The 26,001-nt window shown below is 41.0% G+C and overlaps 1 protein-coding gene across 2 annotated transcripts; it reads right to left on the reverse strand.

The window, feature by feature from the left end:
• Positions 1–1,895: 1,895 nt before the first annotated feature.
• On the reverse strand, positions 1,896–23,944 carry LOC127581780 (ribonuclease ZC3H12A). 2 transcript variants are annotated; one of them, XM_052036478.1, is made up of 6 exons: positions 22,767–23,707; positions 18,084–18,679; positions 9,985–10,124; positions 8,123–8,357; positions 6,323–6,429; positions 1,896–4,959 (listed from the first exon to the last, which is right to left on the reverse strand). In XM_052036478.1, exons 2-6 carry the CDS (start codon positions 18,635–18,637, stop codon positions 3,944–3,946), a joined length of 2,052 nt encoding a protein of 683 aa, XP_051892438.1. In that variant the 5' UTR covers positions 18,638–18,679; positions 22,767–23,707; the 3' UTR covers positions 1,896–3,943. The 2 variants fall into 2 exon arrangements, with proteins under 2 accessions (XP_051892438.1, XP_051892437.1); XM_052036477.1 differs by lacking the exon at positions 22,767–23,707 and adding an exon at positions 23,760–23,944 and having other exon boundaries at positions 1,897–4,959.
• Between the last annotated feature and the right edge of the window lie 2,057 nt (positions 23,945–26,001).

The raw sequence follows: 26,001 nt of genomic DNA on the forward strand, positions 1-26,001 counted from the left end.
TAGAGAGGGATGGCTGGGAAGGGATAAGCAGACAAGGGAGAGAGTGGTCCTTGCAAAAAGCAGAAAGGGGTGGGGAGGGGAAGATGTGGCTGGTGGTGGGATCCTGTCAGAGCTGGCGGAAGTGGCGAAGGACGATATGCTGGATGTGGAGGCTGCTGGGGTGAAATGTGAGGACCAAGAGAATTGATCTCTGTTCTGTCTGGGAAGAGGGTGTAGGGATGAGAGCAGACATTCAGGAGAGGAGGAAAATCATATGAGGGCTCCATTAACTATGGCAGAGGGGAAGACACATTTCCTGAAGAAGGAGGACGTTTCAGAAGTCCAAGAATAGAAAGCTTTGTCTTGACAACAGATGCGGTGCAGACGGAAAAACTAAGAGAAGAGGATGAAATCCTACAGGAGAAACGGTAGGAGGAGCTACAGTTGAGGTAGCTCTGGGAGTCTGTAGGTTTATGGTAGATACGATTGATACAGTAGATGTAACAATGATGAGATGCAGTACAAGAAAGAGATCAGAAACCTTGTGCCATGGTGTCTGAACAACCTAGCCCTTAATGTCAACAAGAAGAAAGAGCTGGTTGTTGACCTAAGGAAACAGGGGAGTGAATACAACCTTGAACTCATCAACTGAGCTGCTGTAGGAATGGTCGACAGCTTCAAGTTCCTGGGCATCTATATCACCAGCAACCTCTCCTGGTCTCGCCATACTGATGCAGTGATCAAGAAAGTGCATCAGTGTATTTACTTTCTTAGGCACCTGAGAAGATTTGGCTTGCCCGTGAGGATTCTCTTGAACTTCTACAGATGCACTACCGAAAGTATCCTGACTGGTTGCATCACAGCCTGGTATGGCAACTGCTCTGCTCTGGACTGATGGAACCTGCATGCAGTGGCGAACACTGGCCAGTCCATCACAGGCTCATAACTTCCTTTCATGTCCATCTTCACAGTGCGTTGATTCAAGAAGGCTAATAGTATTGTCAAGAATGCCTGCCACCATGGCCATTCCTTTTTCTCTCTTCCACCTTCTGGGAGAGGACACAGGAGCTTGAAGCCCTGGATGACCAGATTTAAGAACAGCTTCTTCCCTACTGCTATGAGACTTCTGAACTAATCACCTCTTTCACATCCCCTTCTCAGTGGTGCTGCCACGTCCTTGGACTCTTAATTCTACCCCCATTATTAATTCCGTTATTGTCACTTAAGCACTTCTTTTTGCACTACTTCAGACTGCACTACTACCTTTGCACCATTCTGTTGTTTTGTGCTCGTTGCTGTATTTATTATTACCACGTACACTGTTTACTCTGTGAGCTTGCCAGCAAGGAGTTTCATTGCACCCTGGTGTATATGACAATAAACTAATCTGAATCTGATATCGCTGGATAGTTTGTCTGCTGAGATGGAAACAGAGAGATCCAGTAAAGGAAGAGAGGTGTCAGAAATAGTCCAGGTGAATTTGAGGGCAGGGTGGAAGTTGATGGCAAAGGTGATAAAATTGGCGAGTTCTGCATGAGTGCAGGAAGCAGCACCAATGCAGTCATTGATGTAATGGATGAAGATCTGGGGAAGGGTACCAGAGTAGGTTTGGAACAAGATTTGTTCCACAAAGCCAACCAAAAGGGCAGGTGCAGCTGGGGCCCATATGAATGTCCATAGTTACCTCTTTGATTTTTTGAAGGTGGGAAGAATTGAAAGAGAAGTTGTTGAAGTTAGTAAGAGAAATTGTGAAAAATGCAGAGCTTCTTGAAAGCAAGAACAAGAAAATGACACTATTGCAAGTAAGTTTTTCATTGCACCTGTGCATACATGTACTTGTACATATGACAATAAACTTGACTTTGACAATTCTACTTATTCATTTAACCAAGAAAGGGCCACATAGATTTATTTTCAATCTGATTACTGTTCTGGGATTCATGCAACTGATGACTCAGAATGAAGTGATGGTAAAGTGGGTACCAATCTTTGTCCCAGCCCGCTCCATCTCCACTGCCCACACATCTCTCACACATTAAACATGGTGCTCCAAAGTACACCTCACAAGCTAATACTTATGCCTAAGAATTTAAATGTGTTTAGATGTTTTTTATTGGCTGTTTGTTCCAGATTTTTAAATTTCTAAATAACAAATTTATTGATCTTCTAATATGATTATGTAATAGAGCAATGTTGTATAGCCAGGAGCCAAGGTAAGTCTAATGGGTGAACTAGACTTGGTGTGAGACAGAACATGAGCTTTGGATGACCTCACATTTACCAAGAGTAGAACAAGGATGGCTGGCCAGGAGGGTGTTGAAATAATTACATAAAGATTGACTTGTCTGTTATTGATTCTTACAATTTTATTTGATCTCCAGCTGATATTGGGTAAGATGGATTTATAACAATAATCCAAAGGAACCCTGAAAGGAGTGTTGTTAATATATTTGGATTGGAAGGAGAGAAGGTCAGATTTAGGGAATGTTCAGGTCCAGAACCAGAAAACTCACTAAATTCATGTCTTGCACTTCCAGTATATGTCAGTATGATGGCAGACACGATTGTAGCAGACATCAGACAAGTAAATTGGCACAGTTTGTCATTAGATCTCATAATGTCACCTTCTCATGGACAGTAAGTTGAGAAATTTTGTCTGTCTGCTATTTATATGTAGGTAAAACCAATCCACACCTCACTGTTCCCTCTGCAATTAAAACCTAATAATCTTGCAACATCATTCACCAGACAGCTTTGCTCTATTTAAGACTGGCCAATTTTGGCATAAAACCTTCATGCAACTTGACTTCAAAAACATAAGCAAATACTTCAGAGAGAAACACAAATTACAATGTCTTATCATATTACAATTTCTTTAATGTAAGCAGTTTGCTTAACTAGAACAAAACCATTACATATGATTTTGTAGTTCTGAATTCTTCAGATGCCACTTCAGCCAAGTCAATAACCCTTACAACAGTCAGATTGGCACATGGTGCCAACGCAGCCAATTTCAATTGCCATTCTGTTGACTGCAGTATTGACTTCAAGAACAACTCCTAACTCATTGGATATGGTTAATTGGGAATCAGTAAAGATACAATATGTACCAACATATCCAGCTCACGGGTCAATAGTTTCACTACAACCTAAGCTGTAACTTTACAGAATCTTACACTAAGACCCACAAGTAATTTTTTTTTCAAACATTGGTTACAAACAATTCACATTACGTGTAGAAACATTACAAGTTCTCCACATCCTCAAATGGAATCAGCAACATGTTTTGGTTTCCAGAAGTATAAAATACACAAAAAAGTAAAAGGTGTGAAACTGTCCTGAATTACATAATAAAGGAGTTAACACTGAACTGAAATGTATGGATTACAGTATGTACAATATATACAGATTACAGTATTTAGCTGTTTGCATACACAATTTTAGCAAATTGCAGTTTTCATTGAAGTATATATCAATCACACCATGTACTTTTGTATATTTTAAGTACATACTGTAAAGGATATACAGATAGCAATATGTACAATGTAGATTAATGCACAACATACGGATTAAGACGTGTGATACCAATTTACAGTGCAGAACAATTATAGTATATACAGTATATACAAATTACAATATAAATCATTGGTCTTAAATCTACAAAAACACTAATCTGATAAAATCCTTTAAATCCTCCGTATTTTTAAATTCACCGAATTATAAAACTCAAGGATGATTTGGAAATAATATAACTTTTATCATATATAATGTGTCAAAATGAGGTCGTGTTGTAAAGTTTGAAACATCGTATGGGCAAAACTCCAATGGAAGGTATTTTGAATGAACTCTTCTCCAGGAATACTGCAATAAAATTAATTGATTTCAGGAATTTATTATTTATTGCATTAGTAGCTAGCTATTTGGGTTGATTCATTTGTTTTGACAACTTTATTAAAACATCACACTAAATATTAGGGTTTCGGTTTTTATAAGCCAGGATTTTGGCAGCCAACTCCTGAGGGTCTAGAAGCTGTGGATATTGCTTCATAACAGCATCTACCAGGTGGGGTTGGAAGATGGCGCACAGCTTCATGCGCACAGTCTCCCGCTCCTCTCCACAATGGTCTCGTGATGGCCACGGGTTGTTTTTCCAGTAGGATTCCAGGGGCTGTTGGTCACATCTTTTCACTGACCAACCATGAGGGTCAGGAAGACTTTGTGACCGACTGTTGTTTGAAGGGAGGTGTGAGTCAGGCCAGCACCCATGAGATCTTTGGGAACCCAGTGAGCTGAACTCATTGGACAGACTGAAGTGTGGCTGGATTGCCATTCTTCCCATAGGCATACAGCACCTTGAACCAGTAGATGGGTTCTGTGGAGGGTAACTGTAGTGACCCAATGATGGCATTGACTCATGGGAATGGTAGCTGTATTGGTGATGGTCTAAACTGTGGGTGGGTAAATAATATTGTTCATTGCTGATAGGGTATGGTTCATTGTGACTATGAGACCTGGAAGGCCACATATCAGAGAATTCTTTCTCAAAGGAGGCAAAGCCTTCATCATAACTTTTATGCAAGCTTGAACATGTTGAATTAGACATGCTGCTGTCAAAAGCCATGCGCTGAAACCATTCTGTGTTCATGTTAATGGATGCCTCATTTGTTAATGCAGGTCCTTTCAACATTCCACTGCTCTCTGTAGGGATTTCATTTTGTTTTGGGTATTGCCTATCCGAACCATGTTTCTGCAAAGAGCCATTCTCCCCCTGGTTAAATGCTGCTGGACTAGTGTCAGAATACGGCAACCGCTTTTGCACACTGGCCTTTTTCTCTTCTCTGTTCAGGCTTGCAGAGTTGAGGCTTTTGGTTGGAGAAGACCTGGCGGTAGCACGGAGCTCATCTGCCACAGAACGCTGGGGCTGATTAATTCGCTCAGGGTGATAGAATTTACACTTGATTCCGTAAGTGCATTTTTTACCTATAACAAAAGAAATGAAGATTGATGTACAGAACACGTCCTAACCTTTGGATTTCCCTCCTTAAACATTTCTATCTTTCTACCAATCTCTCCTTCCTTAAGACCCTCTTTACATCTTATCTTGTGACCAAGCTGATCGCAACTATTGTAATATCTACTAACTGTTGATGTAATATTTTGTTTGATAACATTTTTGTGAAGAGGCTTGGTTCTCTTTAACATGTGAAAGATATGATGTAAATACAAGTCATTGTTGTTGTTATTGAGTCAATTGACTCACAGTATGAATACTGATACTGAAGTAAAATGTCAGTCTATTTATTTTTTGGGTTTTGTTCCCTCCTTTGCACTGTTTATTCATGTCTGTGTGCAATTTTGCAGATGCCAAATACTTTGCATTAGCAATTAAACATGTAACTCCTTAAGAGCAACTTTTGTTTAGAATGACCTTTTTAGTCACTTAACTAAGACTACATCAGTCCTCATATTTCAGGAATTGCACCTGAAAGTCTGAGATTTTGTTTAACTGTGGAAGGCCAAGCCTGATCTCAGACATCTTGCAAGTTAGTCAATTTTCAGCGTGATCATTGAACGAAACCTATGAACATTAAAACCCAGCTGAGGTTCTTCCTTAACTCAGAGGATGCTGAGGACAAATTCTGGTCAATCCAACCAAATGTAAGAAACTTAACCTGTGACCTTTGGGATTCACCTGATTGGAAGGCTCATAACAGTGGGCTAAGGGATTAACTCCAATGGACTTCAAGTAAGATTCTTAAATTATTTTAAAAATTAAATTAAATTTCTTCATTAGAAAATAATCAATAAAATGAAAAGGTTAGTCAAATTCCTCTGAATAACCAGCTGTGATAAGGAATTATATGATGAAGGGGTGTTGCTGCTCGGTCCCTGATTCTAGCAGCTACTGAAATGTCCAATATAATAGGCATACTCTTGCCATTGGACCATACTCTGGTTACCTTAATGAACTTAAGCACAGGCAAGTAAAGTCAACTGTGCGGCAAAAGCTTAACAAGTTCGCACCATACAGTGCCCAGGTACAGTACAGCCCAACTAAGCTGGAGTAAGATCAGCTTGAAATTCTAATGATGACTGAGTGGAAGCCATCCATACCCCAATGAGAGATTGACCCCTCCAAGTTCCATCAGAATGTTACGTTGGCAGTGTTCTGTCAGATGCTAGACCTAGCTGGTTGAGCTGTTGGTTTACAGAGTCTCCAGAGAGTTGAATTAGACCTAAGTGGCATTATCTTGGTGTAATCTAAATCAGAAATAGAACCCACTCCTCCCTCAGGAACTAAATTACTTCAGGAAATGTCCAGAACATGTCACAGAGTACTCACCATAGGGACAATGTTGCCGTTTATGCTCTGGAATTACAGGTTTTATTCGGAGAAAGTTATCGAGACTGGGTCCATGACGTCCAAGAGGATCATCAGGAGGCATAAACCTGTACAACAGAACAAACTCATTATCGGAAAGGAACTACTGCAGGCAAATGAAAAAGAAAAGCTTCACAGGGCAAGGTCAGATTGAGATGAACAAACATAGCTTAGGACAGGGAGACTGCTGCCCTTTCGTGTAGTTGAGAGGGTTGCACAGTCAGAGGGCAATTGGGAGCCATGGTGGCCTTTAACAATGTCTAGTGCATGTTTCTGAGTTCAGTCCTGACTGGTAAGAGAAGGATCTCTCTCTGCTCACTTTAAGCATCCTGAATTAAATCAACTAGATAGTTTGCATCCACTTCTCAAATGAGTTTGAGTCCTTTAAATATAATCGCTCACAATCTGCCACAGATTGAGATTCCCACTCATTCTGTGGTATCACGGGGTACCAAAGTATTTAGCAATGTCAAAATCCATGTCCTTTTGGGTTAAGACAGGTAATTAATATTATGTGGAAGGAACACTGAACCTGGAGCACTTCATTTTATCAAATCTTGCAGGAACTAAATACATTCTGCTTTTCAGTTGTGATTTATTACTGTGATTAATTCAAACAACCACTATGTAAAAAGCACCAGGATTTGTATCATGCTGGTCATCAGGGAACATGTACACTGTTTTTAATAATTCTCTTGTTCTATTTTCATAGTTGACCTATATAGTTTTACAATCTGTAGTATGGTCTTTACTCATTGCATGTTTTCCAAACAGTTTGTTGATTAACCACAAATCACACTTTACCCTGCAAATTTTACAAGATGGAAATACACTTCATCTTTATTCAGCGGTCTCTGAATTTTGTGCCATTTGATGAGAGTTTATTAATTATTTACTTTTAATGAAAGAAAGAAATGATTGATTTGACAAGCCAAACATGCTTACTTGCTATTTTTGGTTCACTGAAGCTTTTTCTGAGCCAGCAGTTCAGTTTGTTATAGTATCTGAAGACAGTACATAACTCAGGACAGGCTCAATGGAGATAAGGAGTCAAATTCACAGTCATGGTTGTACATCAAGTTCCTTTAGTTAACTTCGGTATGACAAGTACAAACAGGATATAATGCATTTTAAACTGCTCCAATCAGGGGATTGCTATCCACTGCTCATTTTACATCTGCACTGAATTTTCCTTTAAACAGCCAACCTACTTCCTGATGGGAAGAATTAAAATCAATTGTTTCTTGCAAACTTTATCAGTAATCAGTGGGACAAATTTATTACTTTAAGACTTGTGCAAACTGAAGATTGGTTACTGAGGGAGGTAAATTGATTCCAAACTTCCATTGTTGTCTTAGAGTGCATTCAACTCCTATAGATCCCACCTACGCTTTAAGGTGCAGAGAGACTTGCATTACCTTCCAATAGTGCTCAGTCATCTGAAATGAGGTTCACTTACTTTGGTTTCAAAATGCGGTTTATTTTAAATTAGTTCTCATCTTGAAACTTGACACCAGTGAGAGTATAGTAAGTCTCACCTTTGCTGATTACAATGTGTTGGCAGATTAGTGATTGTTTGGCATGTATTGAATTTTCTCTCTGGTTACCTTATGTTCCTTTCTATTCCGCCTATCCAATTTTTATCCAAATAGAGTTCTGGAGAGACTTGCATGATATAAATTCCAGTGCTTTTTTTTACATAGGAGATGCCTTCCTGATCTAATTGTTAAGCTTGATGGTTTCTGTTAAAGTTCCACTTACTTGTCATTCACAAATGAATACATCAGCAAACGCTCTTCAATGAACTTCTTCCATTCAGGTTTTTCATTCTGCAGATCCCGATAAGTATCATTTGAAACAATGATGCCATTTGTCTCATATGCCAGCTTGACTATGAAGCGATCATCGTAACAGACAATCCTCTTTCCACCAACTCGCCGCGATGGTGTGAAGACAAGTATTTTTTTCTTTTCGAGCTCTCCAAGGTAATGCTGGTCTAAAGGGGAAATAGAGAAAGATCAGCACTGATGGATATGTCAGAGCACTGGAAGACATCTGTATGACAGAGTTATAAATTATAGTAGTAAAGTATTTCAGCAAACCATGATTATAATCTCTAACTTTGTGGTTCTTTCCAAATTCCTTAAGAAAATACATGTCCAAAACATAGCTGACAGAAAGGTGCAGAATTTTACTACCACCTCATTTATAATGAGAAAAAAATAGAAACCAATATAGTTATAGTTCTCCTTTTGAGAGATACGTTGATCTGTCATGCAAGCAGCATGAATCTATGTGGGACAGATATGAAGTCCACTTAATGTTATAAATGTTGCATGATAACCTAATGCTACGTACATTACGGTGACATGATCTTAATAATTTATTTGAGTTTTGTTCGTCCTCCAGGTGTAGAATTACATTTTCAGTCACCAATGGAAGATAACAGTAACTTACTAAACTATGCAGAGATTAGACATTGAAAGCAGCTTTAAATTTACTTTAATTTTTTTTTACAAAATTGGGTCAAAGACACTTTCCAATGTCCACACACATCAGAAGGGCAAAGAAATGGGATGTTGATCTCACTCAAGGTCAATGTTAGGGTGCTGTAATTAAGTGACAGGACTGTTGTCCAGAAATGGAAATTAAACCACCTTGGGAAAACAAAGAAGGGTGGATTGTACACTGGCTGAGATGATTGGCAGAACATTTGAGTGGGGGCAGGGATATGGGAGAGAGGCAAGATGGGCAAGTGAGGTCTAATAATGAACTGCAAACAAAAAGAAAGCCATAAGATTTCACTGTATGCAAAAAAACACTGGTTTGACTGCCAAGTGCCAGAGAATGCTGACTGCAGTATGCATGGAGGGTGACTTCAAACAGGTATTGAGCTCTATTTTTGTATATACAAATAACTTTACTTCAGATGTGGGCCCTGGAACAATTATACAGGATTATTTCCTGATAACGCAAATCAGTGTGGAATATGTCTACCTAAACCACTCACTGCCGCAGGGACTTGGACAGAAAGGGTTTGCATTTATGCAAACATATCTTTTCTAACCTCAGGACATCACAATACACATTTGAAATGTAGACACAGCTGTAATGCAGAAAATGTGGTGGCCAATATCCATACAGCAAGCTCTGATAAACAACAATGAGGTAAGTGGCTGGAATACCTGTGTGCACAGTATTAACAATAACCAGCAGTGTAAAATCTACCTTGTGAAATAATTAGGCTCTGTTAATTCACCATCACATTTTTAAATGTAGCCCAGTGGAGTGATAAGTGTCAGATCCATTTAATATATAAACAAACATGCCTTTCCTACATTTAACCATGTACACAGTGACAGAAGGCAGAAAACTTTCCTAATTTTATCTCCCACTTATGAAGCTGTTAGATGTGAAGCTATTAGATGACCCTGTTGGCCAAAGACACATAATAACTGGAAGCTAGTTTCCTGGTAAATTGCTTCCTTTATTTGATGTGGTTGAAAAGGTGCCTCACAACATTAATAGTTCATCATGTGGCGATTCTATTACAATGACAGGAATAAAAAGGAAGCAAACAAACATGAAACCATAACAAAATGATCAATTGGAACACTGCATACCTGTGATTGGCACATCTGGTCTTGATTGCTCCTTCCTCCAAGATGGGACAAAGACCGTAATATCTGTGTGACCTCTTTCAAGGAACCAATTCACGGCCAGTTGAATTCCAAGGCAAGAAAAGACTTCTTTATTCCCATGACTGCAATATAAGATCAGATTCATCCAGAATAAGACTGTGTTTGCCTTACAAGTCTGTATGTTCTTACAAGTCTACAAGTTCTGACAGCTTTTGCAGTCTTCAAGGACATAATACTATTTCACAATTAATATGACATTTATCTGGTATAAAAAAAAGTGTGGGCTCAGAGACCACAGAATAGCAACTGACAAACTTGACATAAAAATCTGGCCAACTGTTCTTGCATGGTTGACTGGGAATTAATGGCTTTACTGTTGTATTCAGCTGTATTAATATCCATGAGCTAGAATATTATTGATAATTTAAACTTTGTGCCCCACATGTTCATGAAGATCAGAATCATTAAGCATGAAATTCAACATAATTTTTTTCTTCACAGCAATTTATGATTATTTAAGTTTTAATGACAATTCTGAGCTCTCATTTTCAGTTGATTTTTTTGTAAATTACTTTAACTCTAACTGCTGAGCAGTAGCTTTTCTTGGATCACCAGGAGTTGTAACATTGCCCAATCTTATAGGTTCACTGGTCCTCACAAAATGCAAGAATCATTTGTTTTACTTAATATTGTAGCTTTTCATGCTTTTTTTGGAATACGCTTTTGGTCTCTTGATGAAGGTTCAGTAGGTTTACCACTGAGTGTTAGAAGAGGGCATTCAACATTGGCTTGCATGTTGGATTCCCTTCCCTTTTTTTCATTGCCTCACGTCTGACACTTGGTTTAAGATTTGCAGATAGCGACTGATCAGGTATTGAGTCCATCAAGCTCACGGCTCTGTGCCCCAATGCACCCACCCTGCTGAGTTACACAGCCAGGAATATGTAGCAGTGAACAAAGTCTAACAACCTCAGCGGTAATCGACACTGGAGACTTTAAGTGGGGCTACAGAGGCTACTAAGTTTAATAACTTCCAACATGAGAGGAGTGCTTAGAAATTGGTTGCCCAGAAATTCAGATGTGTAACATGGTTTTGCTCAGTGCTATGTATGTGAATGTCAATTATTTCCAGAATAGAACGCCAATGTGTGGATTTGGGGGGGATCAAATCATGCTGCTTCAGAAGTTTGACCAGGGATGTCTTTTCATAAATCATGCTTGTGTGAATAATTTCATTTTCAATCAGTTGGATATGGGCCATGCAAAGTTCCTTCTGAGTGCTGCCCATGAAATTAGGTCACTTTATTGTGAGCCAATGAGTTTCTCAGCCATCATTCCTGCATCATTGCGAAAATGTGGAATCTGATGTAAAAGGTGGGAATAACCCTCCTGGGCCATGAAGCATAATCCTCAGGTAAAAAATATAGACTTTTAATTCTAAGTTTGGTCATAACTTAATTCTGACCTAGAACTCCAGTATCTTGATTCTTCTGATGCCACCGGCAATGTGGTTGGGATTGGACACACATTTACCCAATGTGGTCCCTTTGCTCATTCCAAAGAAAGCTTTATTTAGGTGATAGAAAATGCATCATCACAGGAACAGGGACTCCTTTGTGTGAGTTTATATGTATCTGTGAATATGTATGTTTTTTAATAAATAAATTGATGTATATCATATTGTTTTGAACAGATTTGTGCAGGAGTGTGCAAAGTCACAAAGTTATCAAGCTTAATTTTTTTTCTCTGACTAGATGTGAACAAGTCCAGGTTCTGGTGCCGTCATGTGTTGGTGAACTAAGCATCTGCCAAAATATTTCACTATCATTGCAATATGGTCACTGAATAACCAGGAAGGCAGGCAAGGTGTAGTTGTAATAACACATGATAGATGCCCCTCGAAAACAAAAAAGTGTAGATGCTGGAAATCTGAAATAAAAACAGGAAATAAACCTGAAAAGGTAACTTTGTTTCTCCCATCACAGATGCTGCCTGACCTGCTCAGTCTTTCCAGTATTTTCTGTTTAATAGATGCAAATGACTTCAATATGTGCAAGTTTAATTTTTTCCACAGAACGTTTCTTCCGGTGAGGAATAGAATGATGTAACCTTTCTTTGAAGTAGTTGCCATAGTTTATTGAACTGTGATGTCCTTCAGCAAAGGAATAATTGTTTCTTTCACACCACACATACATTTTGAAAGAGCACAAGAATGGATAACCATCAAATGATTAGAATATTGTAATGCCCAGCAAAGTGAGCTCCTATAAGATTCAAGGTCAACAATAATGAACACAGGTAAGATTTCATGACTGCAGAACATGCCCACAGCCCTTTGCAACCAATGAAATGTAGTCAGTGTTTTAATGTAGATAACCTGGTGGTGAATTATCACGTAACAACATTCCACGAGTAGAATGATCACAAGGTAACATATTTTTAGTGATTGTTTGAAGGAAATATATCAGCCATAGCAGCAAGGAGATAACTCTGTTGGTATTCCTTAAGATTCCTTTACTTCACCCAGGTGGACAGTCATAGTTCACTTTATAAAAGCAACCTCCAAACTGCAGCGTTCCGTTAGTACTGCACTGAAGTGCCTGTTTAAACTTTGTGGCCCAGTCCCCAGATTGGGAGCTGAACCCACAGTTTTCTGACACACTTAGATAAGAGTGATATCAACAGAGTCCCAGCTGAAAACAGCACAACAGCCTGCACCACTGAACTACTTCCCCTGAGGTTTTATGTCACGCAGCAAAACACCCACGGCAGGAAGTTGAACTAACCTCCATCACTGACACTTGTTTGTGAAGTTTAACTGTTTCCTGACCTCCAAATATTAGTGGTAGCCTGCACTTCCTGAATGTAAAATACTTATGTCTCATCCCAAAGCCAGCACTAACGCTGAGATTTACCTGTGTATCCCTTCCCATGTCCCAGATTTTGGCACTGCTGGCATCTTTTGCTCGAAGACCTGTGCTGCTAGCTGCTCTTATGCTGCTCTGGTAGGGTCATCAGAGACACCAGCAGGGTAGCTGATCTTCTGTAGAGTTCCCAGTTCACTGGCTGCAAAACCTGCCCCTAAACCTGTGCCAGGCTACATCACTCCCCACTCAATAAATGGAAGACATTGGCTCTAGTGGAAAGGTACCTAATTACCCTTTTATTATTGTTAACTTTAGTTATTTTAATTGATTTTTACTTTGTTGTTGTGCTTTTAGCTTTATATTTGTAGAGCTAAAAATATTGTTAATAATTTTTGAACTTTGTTCTGTGGCCCACTTACAACAGAATGCTCATCGACGTTAAAGGCATTCGCAAAGATTCAACGGCCCTGAACACACGACACCCATCAGTCCAAAGGACTCGGCCTCACTTGCGGTCAAAGCTGTTCTGTGAGAGCAGCCAGCTGCCCAGGCTGTTCTGTGCTGGGCCATGCCAAAGTGCTGAGAGCCATCACCCAGAGGGAAGGGGCCAGTGATACCTCTGTCCCAATATGTTTAAATACAGTCTTTTAGGAGACGATTATTTTGTTGATTTTCGATAGGTTTCACACAGGTGGAATGCTTGATTTGTGTCATTATTTGGGATGGCACACAGTGGTGCAGCTAGTAGAGCTCATTGCCTCACGTCTTCAGTGACCCAGGCTCAATTCTGACCTCGAGTTCTGTCCACGTGAAGTTTACACCTTCTTCCTGTGACCGTGTGGGTTTTCTCCGGGTGCTCCAGTTTCCTTTTTACATTCCAAGAATGTGTGGGTTGGCAGGTTAGTTGGCCACTGGAAATTGTCCTAAGTGTGTAGATGAGTGGTAGAACTGGGGGAGGGCTGAGTTGAATGGAACGAGGGGAGAATAAAAATGGGACAAGTATAGGATTATTGTAAATGAGTGCCTAATTTCTCGGAGCAGATTCAGTGGCCCGAGGGCCTGTTTCGGTGCTGCATGACTCGGTAATTCAATTACAAGAACATTGTACTCAGAACTGAGATAAAATATGGTAACTATTTTATTTTGTTTGCTCTACAGGATAAAAAAGGCATGATCTTTTGATATTGGCAGGGCAGCAATAAGGAAACAACTATGATTAAATTGGTTTCCAAATCAACAGCAGCCACTATCACCGAGATCACTGATAAGAACAAAGATTTCCTTATTGAAGGAAATACCCAGTCACAATGAACTATATATTTCCATCTGGTAGAGAACCTTTCTCGGCCCACTCAAATCATGTATTAACCTAAAAAGACAAGGATTAATTTTACCCCTGCTTCCTTGGCCACTGACTTCAGGACTTGCCTTGGGTTAGTCTAAAGTACCAACGATCACACCCACATTCCTGTCCAACTGAACAGTTTGTTCAATGTCAACACTGACCCTCCTAATAGGTCAAAGCAATCATAAGTATTGAAAGAACAGGGCAGAATGAGGACCCATTTTAAGGAGCATTCATGCATACAGTCCCAATAGTGAGAGATAACAAGATTTTTGGCAGATTAGGATTATGGCTAGAAGAGGCCAAAAGGCAGAAAATGTTGTTCTGTTTCCTCCTGTTTCACAAGATTCAGGTGTGCTCATCTAGGTATATGACTTTGTTGTGTTGGGTTTCCCTGATCACCCCTCCACCCCACCATCCGTGAATGTCCCTGCATCCTGGGTAGCCCACTTTCCTTACCACCAAACACTTCTTTCCTCCATCCATGACTGGCACCTTCCAAATTCAGCCAACTGAGAATCCAAAACTGACCTTCCACTTTCCTTTCTTCCTTGAAACTTTTTCCTTTGCTTCATCATTTGGTCACCTGCCCTACCATCTCTTTATGTAGCTAGGTGTCCAACTTTGCATTCGCCGCAGAGCTGGTGAGCTGCTGCCACACGTCCATCACTGTTGACTTGGTCTATCAGCTAACAACCATGGGTTGGTGCTCTACCCATTGTTCAGTTATCACAAAATCCAATATGGGAAAAAAAGAGTTTGATACAAGAGATTTGGCAGTGAGTTATTTTCTCTTGGCCTCAGGGACCCTATGCCAGGGACAGGAAAATACCGTGATTGTTTTTCCTGCTAATTCTTAACCAGTCACAACAAGATCACATTAGCTTGTGAATTGCCCCACAGTAATCTAGGCCACTGACACTTATAATGGTGGCCTTGGGCAGCACAGCTGTTAAACTTCTGGCAACTGAACTAACAATCCAGAGACCTGAGTCAATATCCCGGCCTTGAAATTTAAACTCAGTTCATTATCTGGAATTATGAGTAATAAAGAACATGAAATACTGGTTACAGAGTCATAGAGTTATACATCATGGAAACAGGTCCTTCAGCCCAACTCATCTATGCCGACCAAGATGTCTATCCAAGCTAGCCCCATTTGCCTGTGTTTGGCCCATATCCCTCTCAATCTTTTCGATCCATGTATGTGTCCAAGTGTCTTTTGAACATTGTAATTGTACCTGCCTTGACCACTTCCGCTGGCAGCTCGTTCCATATACCCACCAGCCTCTGTGTGAAAGAGTTGCCCCTTTTACATCTTTCCTCTCTCATCTTAAATTCATGTCCTCTAGTTTTAGACTCCCCTATGCTGGGAAGAAGACTATGACCATTCACCTTATCTATGCCCCTCACAGTTTTACATTCCTCTATAAGATCACCCCTCAGCCCCCTACACTCCAGTGAAAAAGTCCCAGTCTATCCAGCCTCTCCTTACGACTGAAGCCCCAGTCCTGGTAACATCTTCATGAATCTTTTCTGTATCCTTGTTTCATCAGGGTAGGATATCCGTCATCCTTATCCAATCTGGCTTATATGTGACTCCAGTCCTGCACCCATGTGGTTGACTCTTAACTTACCCAGCAAGCCACTTTGTTCATGAAGCCTTGCCAATAAATATCACATCCCTGAAAAATTAATAGGTTAATAAAATAAAAGTCAAGCTGGCAAGTTAAAGAGTCAGCCACATGGGGCTGGGCCAATACTGGATAGATTTCATGCATACTGAATCCTAGTCTTCATGATGAGAAAAAAAACTTTGGAAGAGATTCAGATGTTTTGCTAGACTGGAAGGGGAAGATGAAAGCTGAATGCTCTCAGACAGTGACATGTAGTGTCGTCACCTCTTCAGAGACATGTAACCTTCACCAGAAAGAAGGTGGGCAGCTACTAACGGTGCTTAAACTAAAAACAGTTGATGCTTTCATGGTTGATCACGGCAGAAGACTTGATTCAAGCAGGATCATAACTAACATTAAATAGTTGGATGTGTCTCCCTGCAACTGATCAGTTTATTGAACATGGGAAAACCCAGCATTAATTGCAAGTGGAAAGCAAAACAACATGAATGGAGCCTTATTTAAATACTCACCTTTTCATAGCAGAATGATCATTGTAAATCTGCCCCAGCTAAAATGGAAGACTTTACTTTGCGTTTCACTGATTTTTTAAAATTCATTCATGGTGTGTGGGCATCCCTTTGCAAGGGCATGCTTGATTGCCTTGGGAAAGTAGTGAGGTGTCGCCTCTTTGCATGCTGGACTTGCTGTAGTAAAAGCACTCTTACAGTTCCGCTCAGTGGGGAATACCAGAATTCGGCCCAGCAATAAGGAAGGAATGATGATAAGTACTCCAGTCAGCTGAGGAACCTTGTGATGGTAACATGCCAATGTCCTTCCAGACAGTGGAGTTTGCAGGTTTGGGAGGAATATCGAGGGGCCTTTGGGAGCTGCTACAAAGCATTTGCAGATGATATACCTGGCATTTTCATATCCTCGCTGATCTACTTTTAAATTCCACACCCCTTCCACCTAACCATACCACCTCCAACCCCACCCTGAAACCATGACTCTAAAATAAGACATCAGTGAATTGTCAGTCAGTCTCCCTGGTACTTCTCCAACTGCAGATTAACTTTTGTGGTATCTGGTGACAAAAGCAACATGTTCTGTTTTGCAGGCTGTGCCAGAGCTGAAAATTCCCCTCAGAAGGAAATACAGAACTATTTGCATACGATTCATTAAAGGTTTATGGATAATGGTGCATTTCAATCATGAGTCAATAGAAAAGGGAGGAGCGGTCAAAGGTACAGGAAGTAGGAAGAAAAAAGTTCCCGTAAACTCAATGTGTTCCAGGAATTTATTTATTATTTTGTAATGTTCACAAAGGTTAGAGCTCATATTATTTTAACCTATTATCCTCTTGGCACTTCAGAAATGAAGTATTCAGAGTTCAGAAAGGCTTTCAGGTCTGGTGCTAGCTCATATGACTCTTGAATAAGGGAAAGGCAGACTCCTAACTTGGGTCCACAGGGGACTGCAGATGCTGGAATCTTGAGGGACACACAAGATGCTGGAAATGGACAGTCAGCGTTTTGGGTTGAGACCCTTCATCTTGACTTAAAACATCGATTGTCCGTTTCCCTCCAGAGATGCTGCCTGGCCTGGTGAGTTCCTCCAGCATCTTGAGTGTCCCTCCCAACTTGGGTAGTTGGCAGTACTTGTGGAAAGCTCTCCACTTTGCTTCCGGACATTCTGGAAAATTTTCTTTCTTCCTCATCACCATACCCAGTTTTTTTCCCAACCACCTGCGGCCCCACTAACTTGTCAACTCACTGACTGAGAAATAAGATGGGGAACGTGTATGGTCCTGTAGAAACCTTCCTCATGCCTAGCTGTCTGCTAGCCACTCACATCAATATAGAGGCCAGTTTCCTGTGTGGTGGTGGTGCTGTAGTGTGAAAGGGGCAAGGGAAGACTTCAAAGCTCCATGTGGATCCCAGTGGAACACCTTTCCTATTTGTCTTGGATGAGTAAAATTGCAAGTGGGGCCTTAAGCTGTAAAAGGTATATTTAAAATAAAGGTCCCCCATCAATGTTAGACACCTACTCAAGAGGGATGGTTTAAAACTGAAGTCAGGAGGAGCCAGAAAATTCCAAATTAAAAAAAAAACTTTTCAACATTTCCACAAATTGAAATTGAAACCTGTAGAAAAGAAGAGAACAATTCTGCAGCAAGGCACTTGGTAAGAGGGTGGGAATTGCCTACAACATATTCCCACAAGTATGCAAAAAAACACAACAGCAACCTACCTCATAGCAACATTGCTGCCATCTATAACAATTGTCCGCAAGTTGGGTTTCTGCTCCTGTCCCTCCTCCCTCGCTGGCCCGCCAGTTGGAGCTTTGATTGAAGGGCCTCCACGAGATACCAGGGCAGACCCTGGATCCTCTGCTGCCACACCATCCTTCTCTATGGGCCCTTCTGCCTTCACTAGCTCCCCAAGTATGGTGTTGGTATCAGCACTGCTGTCCACCTTCTGAAACACCGTATGGATCTGTTCTGCGGTGTAACCCAGCTTACGAAAAAACTCTATTTTCAGTTGCAGTTCAGTAGAGTCGGTGAAGCTTGGTGTGGAGTTCTCTTTGCTGGTGCCATCCTCTGCCTCTAATTCAGTGGCTATTTTGGATTCTTTGGAACTGTTACTTTTCCAATCATTAGTTGAATAGACTTCATTGGAAATCGATTTTGGCTTGGTAGGACAAGTCCTTGTACTGTGAGAAGGATCAGCTAGGATAGTTCTGCTGTAGGAAGAGAAGTCCAAGGAGGAATTATGGCTGTTTTGTGCATGTTCTGCCACACTCATTTTCTCCTGTGGGTAAATTCCACGTTCCTTTAAAGCTAAATCCTAGAAAGAAATACAGAGATATACATTTGTATTGCTGAATGCACAAAGCTGAGGTAGTCATGGCATTTAGCTGTCCTGACTAAAATGGAAAGCTTGTATATGCCCTTTGTGGACAGGAACAGGGCCATTGGATTCAAGTTACTAAGTTGTGCTGTACAGGGTCAGTTAGATAAAAATTTACCATGGGAAATGACTCAAATTGCTGCAATTTCTTATCAAGTAAAGTTAAACTTTTACCTGTTATGTTAATATGAAACTGAGGTTCAGTTCAACAAGTAGAATAACCACAGGTATCAGGAATAAAGGAATTTATGTGCCCAAAAAGAAATTCCCATCTTTGCCTCATTCTGTGCCCAGACAGCTTGCAAAAAGCTAATGGTTACTGAGAAAATTAGCCCCTATTCTGTTCAAAGCCATTGGTGCTGGAAATTTAAGCAAACATGTCTGTTTTACTCAAGTGAAGCTATTGTGATTATCCCAAAGAGATGTTTTAATGAATTACCTAATGGATTCACCTATCTAGGCTGTACAACAAATCGGTTTACATTGTGTGGTAGTGTTAACAGCAATCAGATGAGGCGTGCACTGTCTGCAGAACCTTTCTTCAATACTGGTGAATGTCCCATGGCTAACAAAGATGAGTACGTTAATGTTGGTCCATGCCAGTGGACTAGATATTCTCTGCATCTCGATACAACCCTGGGTTGACATCAGCCAGAAAAAGGAACTAGTTTGGTGACGCATAGCATACCTACCAGCAATGTTGCACTATATTTTAAATAGCAGATAACATCAAAGTCTCTCTAATTGCGTATACTTGGTTTCAAGTTGTCATGATGTCTGCGGGACTTCAATTGTACAAATTGGCTGCCACATTTCCTGCATTACCACAGTCACGATATCAAATAAGTATTTCATTGGCTGAAAAGTAATTTGGAATGTCCTGTGGCTGTGACAGGTTCTGTATAAATGCAAGGTTTCCATTCTTTATCCTGTACAGCAAACAGACTCAACATATCTAGGGACGAAAAACAATCAGATTTGCTTCTAAAACTTGTTATCAAGGGCTACCTCTCCTGAAACCTTTGCAGTTAAGATGTGCTGCAAGTGGGCTACAGATGAAAAATCTGCAGACTGTTTAGGACTGATGCCAAATTTACTTATACTTATCTCCTGCATATTTCCAAAAAAGGATTTCATTGTCAGGAACAAAGAAACTTAATGATTAGTTCAACACCCATCATATCTTAACACATATTTGCATATTGCAATATATTAATCATAACACACTTTGTTCCAAAGTCTAACTACAGTAATTAGTCCAATCAACTTTCATATTGGCCAGATCAGCTTCCTACCCTAACCTTTTATTGAAATATTATTCTCTCTCAACCTATCTACTTCATCTCAAATCATGTTCTAATATAACAGGATACAAGTAGGGCCTCTGATTTTACATGGCTTGAATGGATCTGTGAACCTTCCCATAAATTTTCAACAGTAAATGGTTAAAGAATTCCCCTTTGGGCAATTGAGACCTTGTACATTTTTTTGAGGTGAGCTGCTGTTCTGATTGGTCTGTGTGGTTATCTTGCCTACTTCCCCAAATCACACACACAACATATTTACGAATATAGTCTATGCCCACTACTGCTTGGCTATGATAATAGAGGTCACTCTATCATGTTGAAATGTCTCAAAGTACTTCAAGACCTTTTTTGTCAGTGCAGTGACTGGCATGCAGGCAAACAAAATAGCCTTCTCCAGCAGCAGAGTAATGAACAAGCAGTTAAATCACCACCCACCCCCCACCCCCTGATGTTGATACATCAGCTAAAACAAAATGTGTTGCCTGGGATAGTGGAAAAATACCTTGATTTTTTTTTACATGCAAATGATTTAATAGAACAACTGAAGCCAATGGACTGTACTTCTATTAATCCAGTTAAATTTCCATTTATGTTAGAGATCTGAGCTTGATTACATTTTGTCTTCCCCAAGACAAAGGTAAACTTCTAAGGTATACTACAAGGTATACTACAAGATAAAGGTATACTACAAAGGTAAACTTCTACTTACATGCAAACAATAAATTCTCAAGTTACTATTTTAGCTGAATTGATTTCCTGTTTTCTGGGACAATAAGCTTCTAAAACTTCTATCAGTGTTGCAGGGCCTTAATCATGGAACTCCTTACCCCACGGCACATTGGGAGTGCCCTAACCTGAAAGACGGTAGTGTTTCAAGAAAGTGGCTTCCCACTTTATTCTCATGGCAAGTAGGGATGGGCAATAATGCCTGGTCTTGCCAGTGGTGCCCATATTTGGAAAAATATATATATTACAGCACACTTGTAATGCTCTTCTGAGAAGCTGTGCCATAAAGTGTTATCATATCACGAATGAAGTTGATTATATCTCATAAATGACTTGCAACGTGAAAGTCAACTTTATTCATTAAAATTCATTAATTATTTTGAAGCAAAATAGCTAAAGATTCAGTCATCAGATCCAAACATTTAAATCCACAGCAAGGAAAGAAATAAATGCATCGGTACAGTTTAGATATTACCCTTATTAGATTTGTACAGGGAAAAGACACAACTTGTCTTTGTCATTTGTGTGGAGATTTCAGTGCACATCTCTTGCATTGCCACTCCCCCTAATACCCCTCCAGTATATACATTCTGCTTCTGACTCTTTGGACAGTGTCTCCAATGCCAGCTGCTTCAAAGACAATGGAAAATGAATAGAAAACACAATAGGGAGTGATACTGGCAATTCTGATCAAGCTGCAATAGAGACTCTGAAGGAACAAATGCAACATTAACAAAAAGTAGGCATTAATGCCTCAGGGATAAAAAAAAGAAGTGAATAAAAAGAAAATTATGAAGAAAAATGGTGATGAGATTTCCTGATGTCTATCCTTCCTCCCAGCTTGGGTGGTGGTACTGGAGAAGATTCAATCCCTTCTTAACCCCCACCCACATACAGAGTGCTGGAGAAGCCTCGATTCCACCTCACTCACCCACCCCCACGCAAACACATGCAAGCAGGACTTTCACTGCAAATTACCAGTAAGCTCCTAAATTCCTGATCCTCCTTCCACCCAGGATGAAAGTGACAAATTTCTTACCAGTTAGGTTGTATTACTAACATTACCGATTTAACCCATTTGTACTGATTACACAAGCCACTTTCTTACTGGCCTGTAACAGCCTAGTTTTAGCTCTGTTCCCACCCACTCTCCCTACCACAGACTCAATCAAGCCTGCAGCTAGCTCCCAAGGCTCGCATTAGGAAAGGTGGACATTGTTGCCTGTTTTGCTGTGAATGAGGCAGGGCAGCTGTTGTCGGTTCTTGCCCATCGTTTCAGTTGCATTAGAAGATATTGGAATTCTCCTTCCTTCCTTCCAGATCCATGCTAACACTACCCGCTGGATGCCTGAATACTGGCCAATTTACATTGTACAGTGTAGCTGTATATGGAATTGTTAAATGTCTTCTATTGACAGGGAGAATGAAAAAGATCCTCACTGCTCCAATCAGTCAATGCACCCAAGCAGAGTGTTGAGGGAATAGGATGGGGGCGTGGGGGGGATTGGTCGGTGGTGAGGTGAGGGGGTTGCATTCATACTTGCTGGTGGGATCTTCCTGTTTAGAAAGTGACAAGACAATACCGTTTGTTTGGTGAGGGCAAGGGGGAGGAGGGCGGGGAAGGCGGACTATTCTATGATTGGCCCAGATTTCCTAAACTGTTTCCTAATTTAATTCCGATTTTTAATCCGAAAAGAGAAAAAAAAAATGCGACAAGGGAAAGGACAGGGAGGTTTGTATAGTCAGGTCCGGATAACGAGGATTGAAGCTTCCACGCTACTTGCTTGTACCGAACAATTCTTTCAAACAATGGCACATGAAGGCAATGAGTACAGAAATACAACAGAACCAGCCATTTTATTGAATTACACAGAAAGCAGGAACAGTACATTCTGCCCAATTTATACTGGCGTTTACCGTCCACACAAGCCTCCTCTGAATTTACTCCATCTAACTCCGACCCTTCTTTTCCCCCTTCCCCACGTACTCACCTCACTTGCTGTACAGTGGATTAGTGTTCACTGGAGACCTGATTAGTAGATACAGTGTTCACTGCCGCAACCATTCCCCGTCATACCGAGTTCCACATTCCGCTCACTGGGCAAAGTTCTGACTCAAATAACTAATACCAGAAACTAAGCAGGCAACATCTGACCCTGTTGGGGCTTCAGTGGCGGATAAAAATAACATTCAGACTCAGAACCACACAAACATCAGTTGTTTTACAGTGAAGGTGGGTGCGTAATTTCCTTGATTTGAACCCCCATTATACACTTTCATGATTAATACGTTCCAATCTCTCGTTTCTGTTTCATTCTTAAAGGTTACAAGAACAAGCCCACTGCATCATGTTTGAAGCCCCCCTTTTTTGGTAAGGTACGCCCACTGTAAGCACAAGACATAACATGTGATTCACTTCGCAAGATCACAGCAACTGAGCGAAAGATCCGTGAGCAGAGTGGGTCACATCCAAAGAAACAAAATCAAGGCACACACGTTTTCTTTCCTTCAGCCTGAATGTGTTCCTGCCAACCTGCCTCTCACCGGACCTTCCATGGACCCTATTATCTTTGACGGGAGCTTGTCACAATTTAACAAACTTAAATAAAAAATCTTCACCACCTAATGAACAAGTCTCCCTTTTACTCCAAGTAAGAATTGACGCCTGCAATCTTAAATCTCAGCTCAGTTTCATCCGAGGTTATTTCAGATCCGGTGTGAAATGCACGCTTGACAAGCGGAGTCTTTAAGAGGATAAAATGTTTACCAGCACTCGCTCCCTGCAGGAGACCTGACACGGTCCGGATTCGCACCGAGGTTCGGTGGTACCACGGACGATCGTGTCTCATCTGGCTGGGACTTCGAGCAAAGTCCAACTCACACGTAATGTAGTTCCTTAAACCGCAGTACTTGGGTGAAATAATCATTCTGATAACTTTCGTTTTGTTACCAAGCCTTCGCGAGAAAACCTAAGCCCTACTTACCAGGCTCTGCTGGCTGAGCTCCCCATCTACTCCTGGAAGGCGCATTCCAGTTCCATTTAAGTATGTGCGTTCGCCAAGCAGCAGCCCGGGACTCACAGATTATATACATCTCCCTTCCCTCCCATCCTGTGATGTCATGACGGTGTTATGTTGCCAAGAGACTTACAGAAGTTTCTACAGATGAGGAACAAACCGCTCCCCGCCTCGAATTTAACTTCCTGCTTCTCACCAGATCAAACAGCTGAAAGAAATCCGGAAGTCTGCGATTCAAATCTGCCTTGATTCCCATTCTGTGGATTGGACTTCCCTGTAAGACCTGATGCAATGTCATGTCCTGAAGATTTCTCTTGTGTTCTGCAACATTCCAGGAATCACCACAGATTTCCAGGAATTAAAGGACTGACAGAATAAAGCAATTATTTGCGTGCAGCCTCTGAATCTCAAATTCTTCAGACTTGACCTCAAAAATGTAGCAACACAGAGGGGGCCCTGACGCTGGAGCAACTCAGCGGGTCAGGCAGCATCTATGGCGACTGTCCATTTCCTTCCAGAGATGCTGCCTGATCCGCTGAGTTCCTCCAGCGCCCTTTCGTGTTGCTCCAGATTCAAGCATCTGCAGTCCACAAAAATGTAGCCTGGCATTCCAACGACGTGGCAGTGCCTTCCTGTTTCTCCTCTAGGGAGGATTTATCCCACCACACAGTTCTGTGGCAGTTATCTTCCATGCTCTGCTCAATATTTAACCTTCATTCAACGTTGCTGTAGGAGGTGATCAGGTTGCTGTTGCATAGCAGTTGGCATAATGCTATTACAGTGGCAGTGCCCTGGGTTCAATTCCCGCTGCTGCCTGTAAGGAGTTTGTATGTTCTCCCCGTGGCTGCATGGGTTTCCTCCCGGTGCTCCGGTTTCCTCCCACATTCCAAAGACGTACGGGTTAGGAGTTGTGGGCATGCTATGTTGGCGCTGGAAGAGTGGCAACACTTGTGGGCTGCTCCCAGCACATTCTCAGAAACACAAAAAGACACATTTCACTGTGTGTTTCGATGTACGTGTGACTAATAAATAAATATCTTATCTTATATCTTGTGAGAGCTTGCTGTGCACAATTGCCTTGCTGCATTTCTTCCATTGCATCAGTGACAAGACATGAGAAGTGCTTCATTGCTTGTAAAATGCAGTGGGACATCCTGAAAGGAGTACAATACAAATGGAACATAGTCATAAGAAATATTGGAAATGGGAAGATCAGTTTTTTGATTAATTTATGAGCTGTGGACATCACTGGCAAGGCTGTGGATCATACTTGATGCACTTGGGAAAGTGTTGGTAAGCTATCATCTAGAACCCCTTCAGACTCTCCAGTGAAGGTATTCCCACAATGCTATTGGGAAGTGTTTAGGATTTGGACCCAGTAAGGATGAAGGAATGATGATATGCCACACAAAGGGGAAGGGAATTGATAAAGACCAGAGGTAAAGCTTTTTCTTGTGCACCACATGTTTGGAACCTGCTTGTAGATGTGCTTTAGGCAGGTTCCACTGTGGCCTTCCAGAGGGAACTGGATAAATAAATGGAAGAAAAGTTTCCCTGGCTATGGGGAATAAGGAGAGGTGGTGGAATTAGTGGAATGGTGCATGAGTTGCTCTGGAAGAGCCAGCACTGATATGATCAGTTAAAAAACCTTCTCCTATACTGTAAACATTCTCTGATTCTACAGATCTATGATTCTATGACTTCTGAGCCAGGCTGTTTGCCTGTTTATACCCCTTGGAGAGGAAGATCAGACAATGAAATCTCCGGAAGTATATCCAACCAGAGTTAACAACTCATGGTTCTTTGAGCAGCAAATTGCACCGGCTGAAATGTCAGACATTGCCCAGACCTGGTGCTCCTTCAGTTAAATTTGCACTTGCAGACATTGCAGCAGGCTGACTTCCCAGCATTGGCCTCAGTTGCCTATTTTGTGATCATCTTGCATTAGGACTGTCACAGGACTTTGCCTAAGAAAGCAAAATGATACGTTACTGCAGAACGAAACCTTGAACAACTGCAGGTCACAACTTTGGAATGTGGCAATGAATGGGTAGGTTGTCAGGTGAAGCTAAAAATAGTTCTTCCTGGACTCCTGCCAGTTACTTGTCCCTCACCCAATATCCAGAAAGTGATGATCTGATTTCTATCACATTTCTGCCTTTGAGACTTTGCTGACTGTAAATTGGTTGCTGAGTTTCTTCTAGTGCAA

This window comes from Pristis pectinata, chromosome 22 (genome assembly GCF_009764475.1).
Source record: "Pristis pectinata isolate sPriPec2 chromosome 22, sPriPec2.1.pri, whole genome shotgun sequence".
Taxonomy (NCBI): Eukaryota; Metazoa; Chordata; class Chondrichthyes; order Rhinopristiformes; family Pristidae; genus Pristis; species Pristis pectinata.

Coding starts and splice junctions, on each gene's coding strand:
- LOC127581780 (XM_052036477.1), bottom strand. CDS start 23,804: ATGCGCCTTCCAGGAGTAGATGGGGAGCTCAGCCAGCAGAGCCTG. Junction 8,358..9,984: donor ACCAGATGTGCCAATCACAG/GTATGCAGTGTT, acceptor TTTCCCCTTTAG/ACCAGCATTACCTTGGAGAG. Junction 4,960..6,322: donor ACGGCAACATTGTCCCTATG/GTGAGTACTCTG, acceptor CTTTTGTTATAG/GTAAAAAATGCACTTACGGA.